We start from the raw sequence: 25523 nt of genomic DNA on the forward strand, positions 1-25523 counted from the left end.
CTGTCAGTGGATTCAGGGTCGATTTCAACTTTCTATTCATTTATCTGTTTGTTTGTTTATTATTTTTTATTTAGCGATACAGGGCAGAACAGGCCCTTCCGGCCTAACAAGCCGAACCACCCGGTAATCCACTGATTTAATCCGAACCTAATCACAGGGCAATTTACAATGACCAATTACCCTACTAACCCGTATGTCTTTAGACTGTGGGGCAAAACCCACACACTCACAGGGAGAACATACAAATTCCCTACAGACAATGCCAGAATTGAACTCCAAACTCTGTATGCCCTGAGCTGTAATAGCGCCAGCTAACTGCTACGTAACTGTGGATTAAAGTTTAAAAGTAGAATAAAATACAAAATAAATAGGGATGCTCTGTAGCGTAACGTTTTGCAGTACCAGTGACCTGGGTTTGATTCTCACTGCCACTCTACATTCTCCTCATGACCACGTGGGTTTCCTCTGGGTGCTTTGGTTTCCTCCCACATTCCAAAGATGTACCAGTTAGGGTTAGTGAGTCGTGGACGTGCTATGTTGGCACTGGAAGTGTGGTGACACTTGCGGGCCTCCCCCAGCACATCCTCGGACTGTGTTGGTTGTTGACACAAACAACGCATTTCACTGTATGTTTTGACATACATGTTCTAATTTTAAATGTCATCTTCTAGTAAATCCTTTACTCAACCTCTTACTGTAGAGTGACAAGAAACAAGGTGTGCCAGGACTAGAGAGCCTGAGTTAGAGATAGGAGTACAGTATTTATTCCTTAGAACATAGGAGACTGAGGCTGACCTTAGGGCCATGTGAACACACACCAGGGAAAGGGAATCTAACACTAGAGGGCAAAGGTTTAAGGTGAGAAAGGGAAGATTTAAAAGGAACCTGGGTCATGGGTCAGCACCAGCAGTCCATTCACACTTTGGGGGTAACTGCTTCACATAGAGGGTGGCAGATACAAACTACCCCCCAGGCAGGGACAATAACAACGTGTTAGCATACGGATAAGCACGTGGAAAGCGTTTGATGGATGCGGACCATGGGTCCATCTTAGCTGGGCATCTTGGTTGGCCTGGTGAGTTAGACTGAAGGGCCTGCTTCTGTGTTCGATGACTATTTTTAAAACACACATGCGTGTCCCAGAGAAGGGGCTGCAGTTGACCACGTAGCGTGTCCCCTCCCTCCCAGGACATGCTCTCTTCTCACTGCTGCCATCAGCAAAAAGGTACAGAAACCTCAGGGTTCACACCACCAGGTTCAGGAACAGTTATTACCCCTCAACCATCAGGTTCCTGAACCAGAGGGGATTACTTTGCTTGCCCCATCACTGAACTGTTTTCAAAACCTATGGACACACTTTCAAGGACTCCTCATCTCATGTTCTCAATATTTATTAATTTTATTATTATTTCTCCTCTTGTATTTGCTCAGTTTGTTGTCTTTTGCACATTGGTTGTCCATCCTGATGGGTGCAGTCTTTCACTGATCCTATTGTGTTTCTTTGTATTTACTGTGAATGCCCACAAGAGAATGAATCTCAGGGTTGTATATGGTGGCATATGTGTACTTTTCCATTGGGATCAATGAAGCATCTATTTATCTATCTTTGATAATAAATCTACTTTGAACTTTTGAACTGCATTCCACGTCTTGCTAAAAATGGGCTGCTGGTGCTGACCTCTGTTAGAACAAAGACATGGGAACAGAATTAGGCCATTCAGCCCATTGAATGTGCTCCACAATTCCATCATGGCTGATCCCGGATCTCATTCAACCCCATACACCTGCCTTCACACCATATCCTTTGATGCCCCTGACTGATCAGAAAACTATCAATTTTTGCTTTAAGTAGTCTTGGCCTCCACTGCAGTCTGTGGCAGAGCATTCCACAGATTCAGTACTCTCTGACCAAAAAAAATCCTTATTTCTGTTCTGAAAGTTTGCTGCTCATTTTGAGGCTGTGCCCTCTAGTTCTGAACACCCCCCACAATAGGAAACATCCTCTCATATCTACCCTATTTAGTCCTTTCAATACTTGATAGGTTTCAATGAGATCCCTATGCATCCTTTCTAAATTCCAGTGAGTATAGGCCCAAAGCTGCCAAATGCTCCTCATATGTTAACCCCTTCATTCCCGGATCATTCTCGTGAACCTTCTTTGGACTCCTTCCATTAACACCACATCCTTACTGAGATCTGGGGCCCAAAAATGTTGACAATATTCCAAGTAAAGCCTGACCAGTGTCTTATAAAGCCTCAGCATCATTTCCCTGCTTTTAATATTCTATTCCCCTTGAAATTAATGCCAACTTTGTATTTTCCTTCTTTACTGCAGACTCAATCTGTAAATTAACTTCCTGGGAGTCTTGCACAAGGACTCCTAAGTCCCTCTGCACCTCTGATGTTTGAATTTTCTCCCCATTTAGATAAGTCTGCGCTATTGTTCCTTTAACCAAAATGCATTATCATACATTTCCCAACATTGTATTCCATCTGACACTTTTGTATCCATTCTTCCAATTTGTCTAAGTCCTGCTGCAATCACATTGCTTCCTCAGCAGTACCTCCTCCTCCACCACAAAGCCATCAATTCCATAATCTAGATCATTGACAAACAATGTGAAAAGTAGCGGTCCCAATACTGACCCCTGAGGGACACCACTAGTCTCTGGCAGCCAACCAGAAAAGGTCTGTTTTATTCCCACTCGCTGCCTCCTGCCTGTCAGCCATTCCTGTATCTATACCAGTATCTTTCTTGTTTCGCTGTAGGATTTTATCTTGTTAAGCAGCTTCATGTTTGGCACCTTATCAAACGCCTTCTGAAAGTCTAAGTAAATGGCATCCATTGCCTCTCCTTTGTCCTGCCACTTCATTTATCTACCACCTCATTCTATTCCTATCCTTACTGTCGCGTGGCAAAGGCAGTAATCCCAAGATTACTACCCTTGAGGTCCTGCTTCTCAACTTCCTTCCTAACTCCCTGTATTCTGTTTTCAGGACCTTCTTCCTTTTTCAACCTATGTCGTTGGTACCAATATGTACCACGACTTCTGACTATTCACCCACTTTTTTCAGGATATTGTGGACACATTCAGAACCATGACAGACCGTGGCGCCTGAGAGGCAAACTACCATCCATGTTTCTTTTTCGCATCCACAGAATCGCCTGCCTGTCCCCCTGACTATAGAGTGCCCTATCACTGCTGCCATCCTCTGCAATTCCTACCCTTCTGAGCCACATGGCCAGACTCACACCACTGTTGTTGCTTCCCCCCCCCCCACCCTCCAACAGAACTCAAAATGGAGTACTTATTGTTGAGGGACACTGTCACGGGGGTGCTCTCCACTATCTGACGTTACCCCTTTCCTCTCCTGACAGTCCCCATTTGTCTGTTTCCTGTAGCCTTGGGGCAACTACCTCCCTGCAGCTCCTGTCTACCTGTCTTATCACCTCTTCACTTTTCCTAACAAGCCGAAGGTCATCAAGCTGCAGTTCCAGTTCCCTTACATGGTCTCTAAGGACAGCATCTGGATGTATCTGTGTTGATGTTTTGGTGAGAATGAAAGGCTGGTGACTGTGTCCTATGTTCTGTGACCTGTTTTGGTGAGAATGGACTGCTTATGCTGACCCATGTTCCGTGTTCTGTGACCTGTGTTATGGTGAGAATGGACGGCCGGTGACTGTGTCCCATGTCCAGTGACCTGTATTATGGTGAGAATGGCTAGCCGTTGCTAACCCGTGTCCTGTTGCTATTCCAGGGCTGACAGCGGGAGGGAGCAGAGCAGACAGGCTGAGCCTCGAGGACCTGTGCTGGACATTGCCCTTGACACTGCCCTCTTCTGACTACAAGGAGAATGTGTTCAGCCCCGAGTCCATGGAGGCAGGGGGCACTGTGGATGGAGAGAAGACCGTGTTCTCTACCTTTGGCAAAGGCGGGGCAGACCACGACTCTGGTGCGGGATCAGGCTCTGGCTCGCTCCTGACCGAGATGGGTGCCCTCTTCCAACAGCTGCTCTCGCAGAAAGCCGAGACATATAGACAGCCTGGCCCTGACCTCCTTCGCAGACTCTCTGCCCGCTGGAGCGTGCTGTGTGAGGGGGAGATGTCCTCGGGCCGCTGCAGGGGCAGCCGCCTCCCTGGACTGCCGGAATCGCCAGCACAGGGAGCTGGATCTGAGTAGCAACTCCAGTGACGGTGAGTGAATTATCCCAGAATCCCATTTCCCTCCCTTTCTCACTCCCCTCTAGATCCCACTGCAGAATGTACAGTGGAAACTGCTTACAGTTTCAAACTCCTGGGAGTGCACACCTGACACAACCTCTCATGGTCCCAGAACATATCCTACAATCAGGAAAGTCTCTATTTTCTGAGACAGCCGAAGAGAGCCGGACTGTGCACGAACCTTATCAATTTTTATTGATACACTACAGAAAACATCAGTTTGATTTGACCACAAGATTGTTGTGGGTCAAGCTCAGAAACAGCGAGGGTAGAAAGACCCTGATGGAAGATACAGACCTTCAAGAGGCAGGTCTACAAATCACAATGGGAGCTAGAAAATACATGTCAAAAGGGCAATGTTACAATAGTCATGGGGGATTTCAATATGCAGGTAGTTTGGGAATATCAGGTTGGTGCTGCATCAGCTATTTTGAACTGGGTGTTGCACTACGAACCAGAATTGATTGGAGAGCTTAAGGTAAAGGAACCCTTAGGAATCAGTGATCATATGACAGAATTCACCCTGCAATTGGAGAAGGAGAAGCCAAAGTCAGATGTATCAATATTACAGTGGAATAAAAGGAATTACCGAGGCATGAGAGAGGAGTTGCCCAAAACTAATTGGAAGGGTACACTAGCAGGGATGACAGTGGAGCAGCAATAGCTGGAGTTTCTGGGAGCAATTTGAAAGGCGCACTATAGATACATCCTAAAAAAGTAGTCTAAAGGCAAGATGATGAAACCGTGGCTGACTAGACAAATCAAAGTCAACAGAAAAGCCAAAGAGAGAGCAAAAATTAGAGGGAGGTTCGAGGATTGGGACACTCTTAAAAACCAACAGAACACAACCAAAAGAGTAAAAGAAGGAAAAGATGAAATACGAAGGAAGCTAGCCAATAATATTAAAGATGATGCTAAAAGTTTCTTCAGATATATAAAGTATAAAAGAGAGGTGAGAATGGATATCGAACAGCTGGAGAGGTAGTCATGGGAGTCAAGGAAATGATTTACGAACTGAATAAGTATTTTGCATCAGTCTTCTCTGGGGAAGACACCAGCAGTATGCCAGAAGTACAAGAGTGTTAAGGGGCAGAAGTGAGTGAAATTGTTGTTACTAGTTGTCATCAGAGCTTGTCACAGCAGACAGCCAGCCACTCTAGGGTTGTTTGGTTGATGTTGAGCAGGTCAGTGTCAGCTAAATCAGGTGAGGGTGGGCAGTTGTGCAGAACCTGTTCAATGTTCTGCACCCTTTCATCATACTCACAGGATTCACTGGTCTTTAAACCCCACTTCACCATATTGTCTCCCGTCCTACAAACTCCCGCTCTCGCTCTGTTGAGAGTGCACCACTTTCGTCTGTCAAGCAGTGCCCTGTCTGGCAACATTTCCGTGGGGTCTTGCACTGTATTGTTGGTGGGGTTCTGGCTTCTGTTTGTTGCCAGAGGTCAATCCTGTATGTCTGGGGGGATGTTCCGTGTGGTAGTTCCTCCACTGTAGCAAAGCTTTTCCTCGATTTTAGGTGGTTGGAAATTGGCACATGATGGTGTAGTGGGTGCCGTGGATCCGAGTTCTCTTTACCTTTTTAAATTTTTGTTGTGTGTCTTTGGATCTCTGGGGGAGCAATGCCTGCAAGTCTGTAAATGATGTTAGTGGGTGTGGGGTGCAGTGTGCCTGTGATTATTTGGCAGGCTTCGTTAAGCAACGGGTCTATTTTCTTCGCATGGGCTGATCTGCCCCACACAGGTGCACAGTATTCTGCAGGTGCATAGCAGAGTGCTAGGGCAGTTGATCTAAGTGTGTGAGCATTAGCTCCCCATTTCGTGCCTGCTAATTTTTCAAGAGAGGATTGCCAGAGCCAACTTACCCTCGGAGTTTTTGGATGTGGGTTGCAAATGAGGGCGTCCTATCCAGTCGTTACTAGTGAAAAGGTGCTTCAAGAAACTGAAAGGTCTGAAGGTAGATAAGTCACCTGGACTAGATGATGTACACCCCAGAATTTTTAAAGTGATGGCTGTAGGATTGTGGAGGCATTAGTAATGATCTTTCAAGAATCAATGAATTCTGGCATGGTTCCAGAAGACTGGAAAACTGCAAATGTCACTTCACTCTTCAAGAAGGGAGAGAAGCATAAGAAAGAAAATTATAGGAGTTAGTCTGACCTCAGTGGTTGAGAAAATGTTGGGAGTGCATTGTTAAGGATGAGGTCTTGAGGTACTTGGAGGCATATGATAAAATAGGCCAGTCAACGTGGTTTCCTCAAGGGAAAATCTTGCCTGACAAATCTGTTGGAATTCTTTGAAGAAGTAACAAGCAGGATAGGCAAAAGAGAATTGGTTGATGTTGTGTACTTGGATTTTCAGAAGGGCTTTGACAAGATGCCACACATGAAACTGCTTAACAAGTTACAAACCCAGTTGGTATTACAGGAAAGAAACTAGCATGGATAAAGCAGTGGCTGATTGGCAGGAGGCAAAGAGTGGGAATAAGGGGAGCCTTTTCTGGTTGGGTGCTGGTGACTAGTGCTGTTCCACAGGGGTTGGTGTTGGGCCCGTTTCTGTTTGCATTATATGTCAATGATTTGCATGAAGAATTGATGGCTTTGTGGCCAAGTTTGCAGATGATATGAGACAGGTGGAGGACCAAATAGTATTGAGCAGTGGTCCCCAACCACTGGGCCGTGAAGAAACTATACAAGTCAGCTGCACCTTTCCTCATTCCCTGTCACACACTGTTGAACTTGAACATAGGGTTGCCAACTGTCCCGTATTAGCCGGGACATCCCATATATTGGGCTAAATTGGTTTGTTCCATACGGGACCGCCCTTGTCCCGTATTTCCCCCGCTAAGATAGTGCGTTCCTATGAAACCTTTTGTGCCGAAATGGCATGAAGCGAAGAAGCAGTTACCATTAATTTATATGGGAAAAATTTTTGAGCGATCCCAGACCCAAAAAATAACCTACCAAATAACACATAAAACCTAAATAACTCTAACATACAGTAAAAGCAGGAATGATATGATAAGTACACAGCCTATATTAAGTAGAAATAATGTATGTACAATATAGTTGGGAAGATGAAGGCAAAGCTGATGTGTGGGGGACAAATCGGCCCGTATGTGCATGTGCACCACGTACGCACACAGGAGCCCGCACAAGGCTTCATGGTCATGGTAGTCTTTCCTGGGGTAAAGTGTCCTGGGATTTGACTGCTACTTTTGTCCCTTATTTGGGAGTGAGAAAGTTGGCAACCCTAACTGTAAAAGACATGTTGAGGTGGGTTTAACCCTACTTGAACACCCCCCCCCCCCCACACCCCCGGTCAGCCGGTCCGCAAGAATATTGTCAATATTAAACCGGTACATGGTACAAAAAAGGTTGGGGACCCCTGCCCTAGTGTATCTGACTCTACCACCACCTCTAACAGCACGTTTCACCATTCCCTGTAGAAAATCCACTTGTCACCCCCCCCCCCCCCCCAGTGTGAGACGGTGGGTTTGGTTTGTGGTGATACAGATTGCCTGGTATGGGGTTGGAATCTGACCAGGTGCTTCCTCTGGGCTGGGGAAGGAGGGACCCCACTGAGAACAGACAAGCGTTTGGTTGTGACTCCAGCTTGGATTCGCTGGATTACACAAAAACTGTGAGTGGAGGGGTGGGAGGATTATTTTCCACCGGTATAAACACACCTTTAGCCTTGCTGGGAACAATTTTACAAGTTGTACTTGCAGCCCCTGGTCTCTCTGGGATTACTGCTCCTTGTAGAATCACACTTCCAAACCCTTTTCACACCTGTACCTCAGTACAGTCCTGAGTGAGTGCTGTACTCCCAACTTGTCTTTTGGAACAGTACAGTACAGAACAGAAACAGGCCCCTTGGTCCATCTAGTCTGTGCCAAAACTGTTATTCTGCCTAGTCCCATCGATCCGCAACCCAGCCCATCCACATACTTCTCTTAAAGACAGTAGGGTAGTGGGAGTGACACTATTACAGCTCAAAGCATTCTGCAGTTCGGAGCTCAATTCCAGCACTGTCTGGAAGGAGTTTGTACTTTCTCCTCATGAACTGTGTGGGTTTCCTCCCACAGTCCAAAGATTTACCTGTTTGTAGGTTAACTGGTCATTGTAAATTGCCCTGGCTAGAGTTGCTGGGCAGCACAGTTCCAAGGGCCTGTTCTGGGTTGTATCTTGAAAAGTTGAAATTGATCCTGCATGCATTACTTGCACTGGCAGCTCAATCCACTCTCACCACCCCCTGAGTGAAGTAGCACCCCTTGGGTGCTCTTTAAATATTACCTTTCATCCTTGACCCATGACCTCACCCAGCATCAGTGGAAAAAGCCAGCTTGCATTTACCCGATATACCTCTCATTTTGTTTCCAGTACATCTATCAAATCTCCACTTATTCTCCTGAATAAAATCATAAAATGAGTGCACAATAAAGTAATTTATGCTTTGATTTAGCCTCTCTACTATTTCATGGTCTGTTCTCTGTTTAGGTCTCAGCAGTCATTCATGGAAGAGGAGGGAGAATCCTTGGAGCAGATTGGATCTGTTTCTGGTAATATCTCCCCATCAGTTTCTTCAGATGCTGGATGATGACCCTCCACACATTTGGCTACTTTGATCATCAACGTGGTTTGTCACCATCTCCCCAGGAGGTCACTGGAAGTTCTCCCTCCACCACCAGCCGAGGGCTACTATCCAGAACACCATTCCTTACCTCCCAGGACAGGACCAATATGGCTCCTCTGCTCAGTCCCAGGACCAACGATTGTCTTGGGTACACTCACAGGATAAATATTTCACACTGAACTTCTCTGACTGATGGCTATTTCAAACTATCTCAGTTAAATATATTTTTCTATACTATTTAATGATTTATTTCTGACCAGTGCCAATAATGTTATATATTTTATTTTCCATCACTGTTTTATTACTCAAGTTGACTAATGTATATTTTGCTGTTAACAATAAAATCTGTGATTTTTTTTTGTGGAATTGAATGGTGCACAGGTTTCTTGTGAAGCTGAGAAAAGCTGATGGTGTCCACTAATATCACATTATTCCTTGCTAATGACTTATCTGGGTAATACACACGAATAGAATTAGGTCCATCAAGCCTGCTCCATCATGGCTGATTTATTATCCCTCTTAACCCCCATTCTACTACCTCAATCTTTGATGCACTGACTAATCAGGACCCTATTAACCTCCACTTTAAATTTACCCAGTGACTTGGCCTCCGCAGCCTTCTGTGGCAATGAATTCCATAGATTCACCTCCCTTGGATGAAGAAATTTTTCCTCCTCTCTTCAAACTTCAGGAATACAGGCCCAGAGCCAAACATCCCTATGTTAACCCTTTCATTCCTGGAATCATTCTCGTGAACCTCCTCTGGGCCCTTTCCAATGCCAGCACACCTCTTAGATAATGGGTTCAAAACTGCTTGCAGTACTCCACGTGAGGTCTCTCCAGTGCCTTATAAAGTCTCAGCATTATACCTTTGTGATGGAAGGCTGACCAGTGTCAGGATGGGGCTAGGGAAGGTACTGAAATTTTAAATTAGATCTATGATTGGCAAGCCAGAAATATAATTAGCTTATGCACACTCACAGAGGAACTCGGTAGGCCAGGCAGCATTTATGAAGAGGAATAAATAGTTAATGGTTCAGGCCAAGACCCTTTATGAAGAAACCTCTAGAGGGTGCAGGCTGATGGACTAGGCAGAATAACAATTCGGCATGAACTAGACGGGCTGACGGGCCTATTTCCTTGCTATAATGTTTGACATAATTTCCAACAGTTACATGTGTTTATTGGGATAAATGTGTCCTGATTACTGGAAAAAATGCTTACTGGCAACTTCAATAATACCTGATTGAATCTGTGCAGACTAATGCAGGGAGATCAGTGCACTTTCCCCTAACACAGTAGGACAGGAGACTCTGACTCCCCGCTCTGGCGGCTGAGAATGAAAAAGAGTAGTAAGCCATTGAGTATCACACTATGCATCTCTAAGCTAGAGGTTCCCAACCTTTTTTATGCCATCGACCAATACCACTAAGCAAGAGATCTGTTGGGAACACGTGATCCAACTCATGTTCCCAGGTTGGGAACTCGTGCTCCAAACTAACATCAAAGATCCCCGCCATCTTTTCACCGACCAATACACCTAGGCAACCAATTAACCTACTAAATTGCAAGTATTTGGAATGTGGGAGGAAACCCACAGTCATGGAAAGACGTAGAAACTCCTCACAGAGAGCGGTGAAGATTGAGTCTGGGTCACTGGAGCTGTAATAGTGATATGCTAACCAAAAGGCTACTGTGCCACCACACCATCTTGTAGAAATTGAGAGAATTTCTGCACCTGTGAGCACACTTTCCATTGTATCTCTACATATGACAATAATCTTACCACAAGCACACACAGCTGGGTGATAAAGATTATAAAGCCCATGTGGGTATATCAAACCAGATGTAACATATGCAGCACACATTAAAGTTGCTGGTGAACTCAGCAGGCCAGGCAGCATCTCTAGGAAGAGGTACAGTCGACGTTTCAGGCCGAGACCCTTCGTCAGGACTAACTGAAGAAAGAGCTAGCAAATCTCTTACTAGCTCTTTCTTCAGTTAGTCCTGACGAAGGGTCTCGGCCTGAAACGTCGACTGTACCTCTTCCTAGAGATGCTGCCTGGCCCGCTGTGTTCACCAGCAACTTTGATATGTGTTGCTTGAATTTCCAGCATCTGCAGAATTCCTCGTGTAACATATGCAATACTGAATTCTTTCAGTAAACTCCTGTCTACACAAATCCCTTTTGGCCTTTTTTTCTTTGCCCTCTCTGTGTCCTTAGCTATCAATACAAAATTATGAGGGGTATAGATAGTGTAAATGCGAGCAGGCTTTTTCCACTGAGGTCGGGTGGGACTAAAACTAGAAGTTATGGGTTAAGGGTGAAAGGTGAAATATTCAAGGGGAATCTTTTTTTGAGGCGGGGGGAGAGAACGTCTTCACTCAGAGGATGTGAAGTGTGGATTGAGCTGCCAGAGCAACTGGTGGATGTGGGTTTGATTTAATCTTTTAAGAGAGTCTGGATAAGTACTTGGAAGGGAGTGGTATGGAGGTCTATGATCCAGGTGTGGGTCAAATCTCCGTCATTCTCCTCTGATCCAGGGAATAGTCCCAAACTATTGAAACTTTCCCTGTAAATCAGGTCCTCAAATCCTGGCAACATCTCTATGAACTTGAACTTAGCCTTTTGTACAAGTGTGGCCATCCACCATTAACATTACATGGTCCAAACAACTTACAGCCCTAGTACATCCAAGATATAGGACAGTTCAGCTCAGTACAGGCCCTTTGGCCCACAATATTGTGCAAACCTTTTAATCTATTCCAATATCAATCTAATCCTTCCTTTCCGCATAGCCCTCCATTTCCCTATTATCCATGTATCTATCTGAGATTCTTTTAAATGTCCCTAATGTATCTGGATCTACCACCATCCCTGGCAGTGTGTCCCACGCAATCCCCTTTCTCTGTGTAAAAAAAAACCTCCTCTGTCATCCCCCTAAGCTTTCCTCCAAACACCTTAAAATTATGCCCCTGGTATTAGGTATCATCTCATGCATGATGATTGAAACACGGAGGGCTATGGGCGGTGGAAGAGGGAAGGGCTAGATTGATTTTAAGAGAAGGTTAAAAAGTCGGTACAGCATTATGGGCCAAAGGGCCTCTACTGTTTTATGTTCTATTTGCAATGGTTGAACCAAGACTTTGGGGTGGGGAGGTGGTGGAATTAAAAAGTAAGCAAGAGGACCTTTCCATCAGGATACTCAACTGTATGCTGATCTCTGGGAGTGAACAGCTATTGATGCAAGGTAGAACTATGAACAGAAGTCTTGTGTTTTAGACAACCAGGGACGGGAGTTACCAAGGTGAAGCCTTAGAGGTTGTGAGGGAAAACCAGTGAACAATCTGCCCCATCCATCTTTCTTGATGTCCTTGGAGGTGTTCCAGCCTTTGGCTTAGATCCTGGGAACTCTCATCTGTGGAGGGCAAGCCGAAGTTAAACTGTTTTCGAAAGCAAATCAGCAGCAACATGAACTGTTAAGCGTCCCAGATAACTAGAATCAAACAGCAAAATCAAACAGAATCAAGATTAGAATCCCTGTATTTAAGTAACATCACTCAGGAAAGGCCTAGAACACTTTGCCTGTCAATGTAACACGAAGGTTATGCCATCAAACGTGACACAGTATAACAAAAGGGGGGTGGTGGGGGGGAGGAGATTTAGCCACAGAGTCCATACTGATCTATCTGAAAATAATCTGATTTAAAAAAAAATTCTCACATTCTCATTATCTCCCCCCACATTCTACCACTTAACCACCAGGGGCAAATGACAGCGGCCAGTTCACTCACACAGCCTGCCCCAGAGTTTGGGACTGAACCAGTGTCAGGTACCTATATCACAAGCTTAAAGGTGCCGAGGGAATTGGGGTGCACTGTGTGGCCAGGAGGTATGGGTGCTGCACACAGCGATTATGCCTTACACATTCCATGCACTGCAGATTGTGCGCAGAACACTCAGGGCTGTGTTGTACATTCAATGTGGCACAGAGTATGTCATGCGAGGGAGGTGTGATGTGCTCAAGGGAGTGCGGAGAAGGCACGACATGGCACAGAATCACAGCAGTCTCTTTGCTTGCAGATGCGCCCAGCATTGCAGCAGGACGGGTCAGTGGGCTATGGGCTCAGAACCAGGGGCTGCCACTGAAAGTATAAACGGAGTCGTTATAACTATAGGTGCAACACATGATGAATCACTGTGACTGACCGAATGTGTGCACACATGCACATGTAAGCTGGTATATTTAAAGCAGAGATTAGTTAAGGTGTCAAATATAATGGGGAGAATGGGGTTGAGAAGGATAATAAATCAGCCATGATGGAATGGTAGAGCAGACTCGATGGGCTGAATGGCTTAATCCCGCTATGTCTGTGTGCTTGCAGTCACATGTAAGTGTGCATGTATGTGCAGTCACAGGTGGGTATCTGCACAAAGGAGAAAGATGCCGAGGAGTGCACACTAACATTTAAACTGGCAGCACATCTGGACAGCAAGGGGTTCAATGTAAATTTGGGCAGTGGCTTTCTAAATTAATGGTGGGTCTAGCAGAGAGAGAAATATCCCACCACTGCCCACGGAAACATCAATCAAACAGAGGGCATTTGGCCCCATTGTGCTTTGTGTTTATACTCTATCCAAATCTGTTCCCACTCCCAGAGGTGCCTCCAACCCCCGCCAGACATCTGACTGCTCCTGGTTGGGATTCTACAGAACCGGAACCTGCAACCTCAGAGGCACAACAACAGACAGGATAAAGAGTTAAAGCACATTGCTCTCCTGTGAGGAGAGAAAGAGAGCAGGGAACCGTCCACAGTGCCTTGCTTCTGAACTCTCTGCGGCAAGAGCAGGGCCTTAACCTAGCAATAGTTTGGTGCGTTTTGGGCCAAGAACCAGGCAGTCTGGGTAGCAACAGCGGAGGCAGACACAGGAGTCTGCAGAAGCTGAAAGCTGGAGCAACATACAATCTGAAGGAGGAACTCAGCAGGTTGAGCAGCATCTGTGAGAACTGTAGACAGTCCACGCTGAGACAGTGAACAGCAGAAATCCCTCAAACTTTGCCTGTCCAAGGAGCATCAAACAAGGTGAGAAGATCCTCTGGCCATGAGGCGGTGGAGCACACAGAGGCCTCCCTGACACTTCTCCACGTAAATCATCCCACACCGACAAGGAACGTGTGGCGATCCCTGGGGAACAGCACATGGCAGCCTGTCTCAGATGGGTTGGCACTGACTCGGAGACCCCCACTGCTGAGCGGCGAGGCAAGGAGGCAGCCTGTACTCCACGAGTGGTGCAGTGGGGTCAGAGGTGCGTCTAGTGGAAGGGAGCCTGCGTCGGTTTCACTGGCACGTTGCTGAGGGAGCGGTGCTCTCAGCGTGCCCCGTGCGTGAAGACACGGGGAGGACATCACACACCTCAGAGGGTCGGAGTCACGGGCTGTGGTCAGACCTTCTGCAACGAAAAATAAACCCCTGTTAAGATTATCTTTGTAACACATACATTGAAACATAAGTGAAATGCATCATTTATATCAACAGTCCCAGTATGTGCCGGGTACAACCCGCAAGAATCCATTGGATCATAAGACGTAGGAGTAGAATTGGCCCACTTGACCCCTCGAGTCTGTTCTACCATTCAATCATGTCTGATTTATTATCCCTTTCAAATAAATTGTCTTGCCTTCTCCCTGTAACCTTTGACACCCTGACTAATCAAGAACCTATTAACCTCCGCTTTAAATATACCAAATGACTTGGCCTCCACAGCTGTCTGTGGCAATGAATTCCAGATTCGCCACCCTCTAGCTAAAGAAATTCCTCCTCATCTCTTTTCGAAAGGAATGTCCTTCTATTCTGAGGCTGTGCCCACTTGTCCTGGATTGCACGAGGCTGCAGAGAATTGTATACTCAGCTAGTTCCATCACGGGTACAAGTCTCCTCACCATCGAGGACATCTTCAAGAAGCAACTTTTGAAAATGGCATCCATTATTAAAAGCCCTGACCATCCAGGACATGCCCCCTTCTCATTGCTACCATCAGAAAGGTGGTACAGGAGCCTAAAGACACACACTCATTGATTCTGGAACAGCTTCTTCCCCTCCACCATCAGATTTCTGTATGGACAATGAACACTACCTCATTCTTCCTCTTCATTGAACTCCTTATTTTTGCAATGTATTGTAATTTTATACCTTTGCACAGTATTGCTGGTGTAAGACAACCATTTTCTCATACTCTAGTTTAAGATGGTGCTACTGAAGTTACTGGTGGGTTAACAAAACAAGAAATACAACTACTTTATTAATAACAAGGAAGACGCAAGCAAAGGTTTCTTCATTTTGAGGCTGCCTGTTAGGAAATAAATCTCAAGGTTGTATAATGTATACATACTTTGATAATAAAGACACTTTGAACTTTGATATGAGTGCACCTGATTTTGAGGGCAGTGGAGGAGCCTGGCTGGAGGGCAGGATTTGATCAGTTTGTCGGTGAACGCCCCACTGAATGCCTTCTAAACTTCTGCAAACTTGTAGGGGTGCACAGCAGCATAATATAAAGCACATTGCGTTACAGTACCAGCGATCACGGTGCAATCACTGCTGCTGTCCCTCAGGAGTTTATATTTCATCCCCGTGACTGTGTGTGTTTCCTCTGGGTGCTCTGGTTTCCTCCCAAAGATGTATGGGTTAGGAAGTTGTGTGCATGCTATATTGGTGCCAGTTTGTGGTGACACTTGGGGGCTGCCCCCAGCACATCCCTGGACTGTGCTGGTCATTGACACAAATGTCCAACACCATAGAAGATGCTTTTAAGGTGGGTGGGGCATAATTTCAAAGGAGATGTGAGGAGTAATTTTTTTTTAAACAAGAGTGGTGTGTGCCTGGAATGAAGATGTAAAGTTCAAAATACATTTATTATCAAACTATATACAATCTTAAGTTCAAAGTAAAATTTATTATCAGAGTACATGCATGTCACCACATACAACCCCGAGATTCTTTTTCTGTGGGCATACTTAACAAATCTATAGAATAGTAAACACGAGGAAATCTGCAGATGCTGGAAATTCAAGCAACACACACAAAATGCTGGTGGAACGCAGCATCCATAGGAAGAACTACAGTCGACGTTTCGGGCTGAGATCCTTATCTCTTTCTCGGCCCGAAACGTCGACTGTACTTCTTCCTATGGATGCTGTCTGGCCTACTGCGTCCACCAGCATTCTGTGTGTCTATAGAATAGTAACTGATCTGTCACCTTACAGGCAGCCACGAAACAAAGAAACCCAATATAACCCATTAAAAAAAACCCTCACACATCCAACATCCAGAAAACAAATAGCACAAATAATAAAACAAATCAAATAACATTCAGAACCGAATACAAAAAGAGAAGAAAACTAAACAAACAATAAATATCGAGAACACGAGCTGAAGAATCCTTAAAAGTGAGTCTGTAGGTTGTGGAATTTGTAGTGTTGGGGTAGTTCAAGGGCCGGATAGTTGAGGGGTAATAACTGTTCCTGAACCTGACTGGGTGGGTCCTGAGGCTCCTTTACTTTCTTCCTGATAGTAGCAATGAGAAGAGAGCATGTCCTGGGTGGTGGGGGTCCTTGAAGACAGATGCGGCTTATGGTCTGAAATGCACTGTAAAGCTTTCTGTTAACACTCCGACCCTACAACAGGTCAACCCGTGTTCTCACCAGGCAGTATTTACCTCTCGCCTGCAGTTCCGTTGTCAAGAGCCACAAGTTGTGTGCTGCCTCCTTGCTTCCTCCACGTACAGCCTTCTGATACAATGCCAAGGCTTTCCAGAGGTTCACGGGGAGGCCTGAGGGAGGGAGGGAGACGGAGAGATCAGCTCGCTGGCACACTGATGCCGAAACGCTGCACAGAGCTAAAAGTTGAGGAAGGGTTGAAGAATTGTGAGGCTGCAGTGAGTCCAAGGGCAGAGTGGGAGAAGCAATTTATTTATCACAAAATAATGTAGGAGCATTCTAGAACTCTGGCTATTGTGTTCAGTTCTGGTTGCTTCATTATAGGCAGGATGTGTAAGCTTTAGCGAGGGTGCAGAGGACGCTGCCTGGATTAGTGAACCTGTATTATGAAGGTACGTTGAGAGAGCCAAGGCTTTTCTCTTTAGAGCAAAGGAGGATGAGAGTTGACTTGATAAAGGCGTAGATGATAAGAGGCATAGATGGAGTGGACAGAGAGACGTTTTTTTTTCCCCAAGGCAGAAATGGATAATACAAGGAGGCATTATTTTAAGATGTTTGGATGAAAGTATAGGGGGATATCGGAGGTAGGTTATTTTACACAGAGAGTGGTGGGTGTGTGGAACACCCTGTCAAAGGTGCTTGGCAGAGGCAGATACGTTGGGAACATTTAAGAGGCTCTTAAACAGGCACCTGGAGGGTTACGTGGAAGGGAAGGGAAGATTGATTGTGGAGTAGGTTAAAAGGGTGGCACTACATTGTGGGCTGAAGAGGCTGCACTGTAATGTTCTAATATAATCAAGGGCTGAGAGAGAGAGGAAGCAGAGGGGAAAGGTGATATGTATATGTGTGTGTGTGTATATATAATTACCTCCACCCCCCCCCCCGCCATCTCAAGTCCTCTACCAGAGGCCTGGGAGTGAGGGCTCTGCGCAGTATCCTTGCTGTTCCTAGTAGTGCGCTCTTCTGCACCGAGATCCCAGATGTTGTTCCCAGGATCTGTTGGAGCCACTCTCCCAGTCCAACTGTCACAGCTCCAAATACTCATATCATCACTGAGATTACTCTGGCTTTAACCTTCCACATCCTTTCTATCTGCTCTTTCAAGCCCTGATATTTCTCCAGCTTCTCATATTCTTTCTTCCCGATGTTCCTGACATTCGGGATTGCCACATCTATTCCTATTGCTTTCTTCTGTTCCTTGTCCAGTATTACTGTGTCTGGTTGGTTGGCCAGTACCTGCTTATCAGTCTGTATTGGGAAGTCCCACAGGATCTTAGCTCTGTTATTTTTCACCACCTTCTCGGATGTTTCCCGTTTGGACTTGGGAGTGTCCAATCCATACTCAGTGCAGATGTTCCTGTACACGATTCCTGCAACTTAGTAGTGTCGTTCAGTGTATACTGTCCCTGCCTGCATCTTGCACCCTGCTACTATGTGCTGGATGGTTTCAGCGGATTTCTTGTACAGTCTGCATCTTGGGTCTTGTCTGGTGTGGTAGACCCCTGCTTCTATTGTTCTTGTGCTCAGCGCCTGTTCCTGTGCAGCCATGAGCAGCACCTCTGTGCTGTCCCTCAGCCCTGCCCTTTCCAGCCATTGGTAGGGTTTTCTTGTGTCAGCCATATCTGGCGATGGAACATCTCATGCAGTGGCTTGTCCTGTCATGGCCTTTAGTCCTCTGGCTCTGCTTCACCCATTTCCATATCCCCTGCCTGCTGTCTGAGGTATTCTCCTAGCAGGTCATCTTTAGGGGCCGTCTTCCTGATGTACTCATGGATATTTCGTATTTCTTCCAGGACTGACTCCTTGACACTCCCAAGTTCCTGTCCTTCTTTATTCCGACGGGTGTACAGTCGCTCAATATTGGACCTTGGATGGAATCCTCCATGTATTTATTGTTAGTAGTTTCCAGGTCTTGATGTCAATGGCTACCAGTTCGTTCCTTGGCCAGCACACTAATGCAGCTGGGTATCTGATGACTGGTAGGGTGAATGTGTTGATGGCTCTGATCTGGTTCTTCCCATTCAGCTGGTTTTTTACAAGTTGTCTCATTCTTTGGAGGTACTTGGATGTTACAGCCTTCCTTGTGTCCTCATCGTGGCTAACATATCCCTGAGGATCCCCAGTATTTGTAGCTGTCCTGTACATGTGGTATGAGGCTTTCAGATGACTCGACCCCTTCAGCCTTGATGGGTTTGTCTCTTTTCACTACCATCTGGCTGCGCTTTTCCAGTCCAAATGACACCCCGATGTACACCCTTGACAGGTCAGATTAGTAAGTCAATGTCTCCTTCACTTCTGGCATACAGCTTGATGTCATCCATGTACAGAAAGTGGCTGATGGTCACTCCACTCTTGAACCTGTACCCATATCCACTCTGAGATGATCTTGCTGAAGGGGTTCAAGCCTATGTAGAACAGCAGTAGGGATAGTGCATCACCAAGGTATATTCCACATCTGATGGTCACATGCTATTGGCTTTGAGTTAGCTTCTAGCATTGTCCTCCAATGGTCCACTGAGTTCTTGATGAAGGTTCCTAGTGTTGTTGACCTTGTACGGAGACAGACATTCCAGGATCCATGTAATGGGCATTGAGTGGTATTCTTTCTGTCGTCAATCCAGGCTGTGCTAAGGCTGGTCTGCTTGGGCTCAGAGCCTCGCATGATTGCTTTGTCTACCAGTAGTTGGCACTTGGAGCCTCTAATTCCATTACCAATCCGCCTCTGAGCAGGGCTCAGGGATTTACATACATGTTCCTTCAGCTTGCTGGCTATGATGCCTGATAGGAGCTTCCATGTTATAGACAGGCATGTTGTAGGCTGGTAGTTTGATGGTGTTGCTCCTTTGTGAGAATCCTTCATTATGAGTACTGTCCTGCCTTCAGCTAGCCAGTCAGGCTGTGAGCCTGCTTCAAGTAGCTGCTTCATTTGAGCTGCCAGCCATTACGGAATGCTGTTAGTTTTTTTTTCACCCAAAAGATGTGGATCATGTCTGACCCTGGTGATGTTCAGTTCTTCATACTTGCTGCCCGTTGCTGGACATCTGTCATGATGGTGTCTGGTTCTTCCTCCGGGAGATCCCAGAGGCTTGCTTGTTGGTCTTTCAGCCATTGGGCACTGCATTATGTGATGCTTCTTTCTCCCAAATACTCTTCCCGTATTCCTCAGTTGCTGTTTTGGTTGGTTCAGGTACTGGTGTGTTGTTGCTCAGGAACTGTGCAAATACTTTTCCTGGTTCTTTGGAGAAGAGTGCATTTATTTGCTTGGGCTCTGCGTCCTTGGTGTACCTCTGTAGTCTGGTAGCCAGAGCTGTTAACTGTCCTTTGCCAGTTTTCAGGGCTTCAGCTATGGACACACCTCTGTCCTTCCTTAGCAGCCAGTATGAATCTTTGGTCTTCCCACTCTTCTGCAGCTCAATTAGTCTGCTGACCTCCGTCCTTGTGGTTTTCATCTTGGCTTCCAATCATTGTCTCCAGTGGGAGTTATGACAGTACTCTCCACTGTAGCTCATTTTGTAGCCCAGCATTTCTAGGACTGCTGCTGCCAATGCATGTATCAGGTTATTGGTCACAGTTATGTTGGAGGTTGCAATTGTGAGTTGTGCTTCATTTGGCTGCTTCAAATAAGCTGTCTGTTGGAATTTTATCACTTTCTGGGAGCTGAGTTCATTGATTGGCAGTTGCCATTTTAAAAACATAGAAACATAGAAAACCTACAGCACAATACAGGCCTTTCGGCCCCCAAAGTTGTGTCAAACATGCCCCTATCTTAGAAATTACTAGACTTCCCCATAGCCCTCTATTTTGCTAAGCTCCATGTACCTATCCAAAAGTCTCTTAAAAGACCCTATCGTATCTGCCTCCACCACCATTGCTGGCAGCCCGTTCCACACACTCACCGCTCTCTGAGTAAAAAACTTACCCCTGACATCACTTTTGCACCTATCCCCCAGCACCTTAAACCTGTGTCCTCTTGTGGCTCTGGGAAAAAGCCTCTGACTATCCACACGATCAATGTCTCTCATCATCTTATACACCTCTATCAGGTCACCTCTCATCCTCCATCACTCCAAGGAGAAAAGGCCAAGTTCACTCAACCTGTTTTCATAAGGCATGCTCCCCAATCCAGGCAACATCCTTGTAAATCTCCTCTGCACCCTTTCTATGGCTTCCACATCCTTCCTGTAGTGAGGCAACCAGAACTGAGCACAGTACTCTAAGTGAGATCTAACCAGGGTCCTATATAGCTACAACATTACCTCTCGGCTCCTAAATTCAATTCCACGATTAATGAAGGCCAATACACCATTTGCCTTCTTAACCACAGCGTCAACCTGTGCAGCTGCTTTGAGCGTCCTATGGACTTGGACCCCAAGATCCCTCTGATCCTCCACACTGCCTAGAGTCTTACCATTAATACTATATTCTGCCATTATATTTGACCTATCAAAATGAACCACTTCACACTTATCTGGGTTGAACTCCATCTGCCACTTCTCAGCCCAGTTTTGCATCCTATCAATGTCCCACTGTAACCTCTGACAGCCCTCCACACTATCCACAATACCTCCAACCTTTGTGTGATCAGCAAACTTACTAACCCATCCATCCACTTCCTCATCCAAGTCATTTATAAAAATCACGAGGAGTAAGGGCCCCAGAACAGATCCCTGAGGCACACCACTGGTCACCGACCTCCATGCAGAATATGACCCGTCTACAACCACTCTTTGCCTTCTGTGGGCAAGCTAGTTCTGGATCCACAAAGCAATGTCCCCTTGGATCCCATGCTTCCTTACTTTCTTTATAAGCCTTGCATGGGGTACCTTATCAAATGCCTTGCTGAAATCCATATACACTACATCTACTGCTCTTCCTTCATCAATGTGTTTAGTCACATCCTCAAAAAATTCAATCAGGTTCGTAAGGCACAACCTGCCCTTGACAAAGCCACGCTGACTATTCCTAATCATATTATACCTCTCCAAATGTTCATAAATCCTGCCTCTCAGGATCTTCTCCATCAACTTAACAACCACTGAAGTCAGACTCACTGGTCTATAATTTCCTGGGCTATCTCTACTCCCTTCTAGAATAAAGGAACAACATCAGCAACCCTCCAATCCTCCGGAACCTCTCCCGTCCCCATTGATGATTCAAAGATCATCGCCAGAGGCTCAGCAATCTCCTCCCTCGCCTCCCACAGTAGCCTAGGGTACATCTCCTCCGGTCCCGGCGACTTATCCAACTTGATGCTTTCCGAAAGCTCCAGCACATCCTCTTTCTTAATATCTACATGCTCAAGCTTTTCAGTCTGCACTACAATCACCAAGATCCTTTTCCAAGGTGAATACTTGAGTAAAGTATTCATTAAGTACCCCTGCCATTTCCTCCAGTTCCATATACACTTTCCCACTGTCACACTTGATAGGTCCTATTCTTTCATGTCTTATCCCCTTGCTCTTCACATACTTGTAGAATGCTTTGGGGTCTTCCTTAATCCTGCCCGCCAAGGCCTTCTCATGGCCCCTTCTGGCTCTCCTAATTTCCTTTTTAAGTTCCTTCCTGTTAGCCTTGTAATCTTCTAGATCCCTAACATTACCTAGCTCTCTGAACCTTTTGTAAGCTTTTCTTTTCTTCTTGACTAGATTTATTACAGCCTTTGTACACCACGGTTCCTGTACCCTACTATAACTTCCCTGTCTCATTGGAACGTACCTATGCAGAACTCCCCTGAACGTTTGCCACATTTCTTCCGTACTTTTCCCTGAGAACATCATTCCCAATTTAAGCTTTCAATTTCCTGCCTGATAGCATCATAATTCCCCTTACTCCAATTAAACGCGTTTCTAACTTGTCTGTTCCGATCTCTCTCCAATGCTATTGTAAAGGAGATAGAATTATGATCACTATCTTCAAAATGCTCTCCCACTGTGAGATTTGACACCTGACCAGGTTCATTTCCCAATACCAAATCAAGTACAGTCTCTCCTCTTGCAGGCTTATCTACATATTGTGTCAAGAAACCTTCCTAAACACACCTAACAAACTCCACCCCATCTAAACACCTTGCTCTAGGGAGATGCCAATCGATATTTGGGAAATTAAAATCTACCATCACAACAGCTCTGTTATTATTACACTTTTCCAGGATCTGTTTCCCTATCTGCGCCTTGATATCCCTGTTACTATTGGGCGGCCTATAAAAAGCACCAAGTAAAGTTATTGACCCCTTCCTGTTCCTAACCTCCACCCAGACAGACTCTGTAGACAACCCCTCCATGACTTCCACCTTTTCTGCAGCCGTGACACTATCTCTGATCAACAGTGCCGTGCCCCCACCTCTTTTGCCTCCCTCCCTGTCCTTCCTGAAACATCTAAAACTCAGCACTCGAAGTAACCATTCCTGTCCCTGAGCCATCCAAGTCTCTGTAAGGGCCACCACATCATAGCTCCAAGTACTGATCCACACTCTTAAGCTCATCCGCTTTGTTCACAATAACTCCTTGCATTAAAATAGACACATCTTAAACCGTCCATCTGAGCGCGTCCCTCTTCTATCACCTGCCTGTCCTCCCTCACACACTGTCTCCAAGCTTTCTCTGTTTGTGAGCCAACCTCCACTTCCCCAGTCTCTTCAGTTCAGTTCCTACCCCCCAACAATTCTAGCTTAAACCGCACCCCCCCCCCCCCCGTAGCCTTAGCAAACCTCCCTTCCAGGATACTGGTTCCCCCTGGGATTCAAGTGCAACCCGTCATTTTTGTACAGGTCACACCTGCCCCAAAAAAAGGTCCCAATGATCCAGCAATCTGAATCCCTGCCCCCTGCTCCAATCCCTCAGCCACGCATTTATCCTCCACCTCATTCTATTCCTATAACTCACTGTTGCATGGCACAGGCAGTAAGTAATCCCAAGATGACTACCTTTGCGGTCCTGCTTCTCAACTTCCTTCCTAACTCCCTAAAGTCTTTTTTCAGGACCTCTTCCCTTTTCCTACCTATGTCGTTGGTATCAATATGTACCACGACCTCTGGCTGTTCTCCCTCCCACTGCAGGACATTTTGGATGCGATCTGTGATCTTCTCTCTGATTGTAGCAGCCAGCGACGATATGCCCTGAGATGAGGATCGGACTTGCGTTTCCCGTGTACAAGAACACAGAACATAGAATAGTACAGCACAGTACAGGCCCTTTGCCCCACAATGTTGTGCTGACCCTTAAACCCTGCCTCCTATATAACCCCCCACCTTAAATTCCTCCATACACCTGTCTAGCAGTCTCTTAAATTTCACTAGTGTATCTGCCTCCACCACAGACTCAGGCAGTGCATTCCATGCACCAACCACTCTCTGAGTAAAAAACCTTACTCTAATATCCAGCTTGAACTTCCCACCCCTTACCTTAAAGCTATGTTCTCTTGTATTGAGCAGTGGTGCCCTGGGGAAGGGGCGCTGGCTGTCCATTCTATCTACTCCTCTTAATATCTTGTATATCTCTATCATATCTCCCCTCATCCTCCTTCTCTCCAAAGAGTAAAGCCCTAGCTCCCTTAATCTCTGATCATAATCCATACTCTCTAAACCAGGCAGCATCCTGGTAAATCTCCTCTGTACCCTTTCCAATGCTTCCATATCCTTCCTATAAGTGAGGCGACCAGAACTGGACACAGTACTCCAAGTGTGGCCTAACCAGAGTTTTATAGAGCTGCATCATTACCTCGCGACTCTTAAACTCTATCCCTCGACTTATGAAAGCTAACACACCATAAGCTTTCTTAACTACCCTGTCCACCTGTGAGGCAACTTTCAGGGATCTGTGGACATGTACCCCGAGATCCCTCTGCTCCTCATAAGTATCCTGCCATTTATTTTGTACAAGGTGATGCTATTACCTTTGTGCATCTGAGAGTTGTGAAGGTGGAGTTTGAACTCGTATTTCCTGATCCGATCGATTCTGCAGTGATGTTGCTGTGGTGCACTGTGATTATCTGTCTTCCAATGCAAGATGCGACAGTAATCCTCTGTTGACAATGTTTGACCGCTGGGTAACCGGTTGTTTTTCCGTGAATGTGGATGACGGTCCTCATTGTTGCCAGAGTCCCTATATGCGCTTGATGTATACTCTCTCATGTGGGCTGTTGTTAAAGTAGCATTCCATTAACTCCATGTTGTCCAGTCTTGTCCATTTATGGTTTGTTCTGGTAGCCAATTTCTCACCGGCTGGTCCAGGTTCCCCAACTTTGTTACTCCGGGCGACATCCGAGCCGGCAGGTCCCTTTTTGTTCTTGTCACTCTTATCTGGAGGTTTTTGTGGGCAGATGTAGCATAAGCGTGAGGGGTCCAGCCCAAGATCATTACCAGGACCTGAACCCTGGACCCCCGTGTAGACAATTTAACCTACTAGCCGGTATGCCTTTGGAATGTGGGAGAAAACCAGAACAAACACATGTGCACACTGGGAGAGCATACAAACTTACGGAGGATACCAGAATTGAACTCTAACCTACAACACCCCAAGCTGTAATAGCATTGCAATAACCGCTATGCTTCTGTGGGTCATTCTTGGCCAGAGCTTCCTCAGGAAACCTGAAGTGTAAGAAGTTTCACTCTCCCTGCCGGTGCAGTACCTCCCAGTCCTTTTTGATGGAACACGCCCAGAGCACACTGTGCGTCAGGATGCCCGAGAGCAGCAGCTTGCTCATAGAGATCCACGGCTCGCCGGTGGTCCTTCGGTACACCCCATCCCTCCTGGCAGCAGATTCCCAGGTGGTACAGGCTCGCAGCGTCCTGCAAAGGACAGGCAAGAGAGGCACGGTAGTGTAATGCTGTTATAGCACCAGTGACCTGGGTTCAATTCCTACCACTGTCTGCAAGTAGTTTATATGTTCTCCCCATGAGCGCGTGGGTTTCCTCTGCGTGCCCTGGTTTCCTCCCACATTCCAAAGAGGTAC

General features: G+C 46.0%; 2 protein-coding genes across 2 annotated transcripts in view; one reads left to right on the forward strand and one right to left on the reverse strand.

Moving 5' to 3' along the window:
* The window catches only part of pcdh12 (protocadherin 12), a 36277-nt gene extending 27055 nt beyond the window's left edge, over positions 1-9222 (forward strand). Inside the window, exons 5-6 of the mRNA XM_072264118.1 lie at positions 3760-4195; positions 8721-9222. Of these exons, the coding sequence (XP_072120219.1) occupies positions 3760-4181 (422 nt within the window). The 3' untranslated portion in view covers positions 4182-4195; positions 8721-9222. The remainder of the gene's footprint in view (positions 1-3759; positions 4196-8720) is intronic.
* Positions 9223-12382: 3160 nt separating this feature from the next.
* Positions 12383-25523, reverse strand: part of dele1 (DAP3 binding cell death enhancer 1) — a 61687-nt gene continuing 48546 nt past the window's right edge. The window contains exons 11-13 of the mRNA XM_072264119.1: positions 25200-25359; positions 16574-16687; positions 12383-14308 (exon numbers count right to left, since the gene is read on the reverse strand). Coding sequence (XP_072120220.1) covers positions 14010-14308; positions 16574-16687; positions 25200-25359 — 573 coding nt within the window. The 3' untranslated portion in view covers positions 12383-14009. The remainder of the gene's footprint in view (positions 14309-16573; positions 16688-25199; positions 25360-25523) is intronic.

Source organism: Mobula birostris, chromosome 7 (assembly GCF_030028105.1).
Source record: "Mobula birostris isolate sMobBir1 chromosome 7, sMobBir1.hap1, whole genome shotgun sequence".
Taxonomy (NCBI): Eukaryota; Metazoa; Chordata; class Chondrichthyes; order Myliobatiformes; family Myliobatidae; genus Mobula; species Mobula birostris.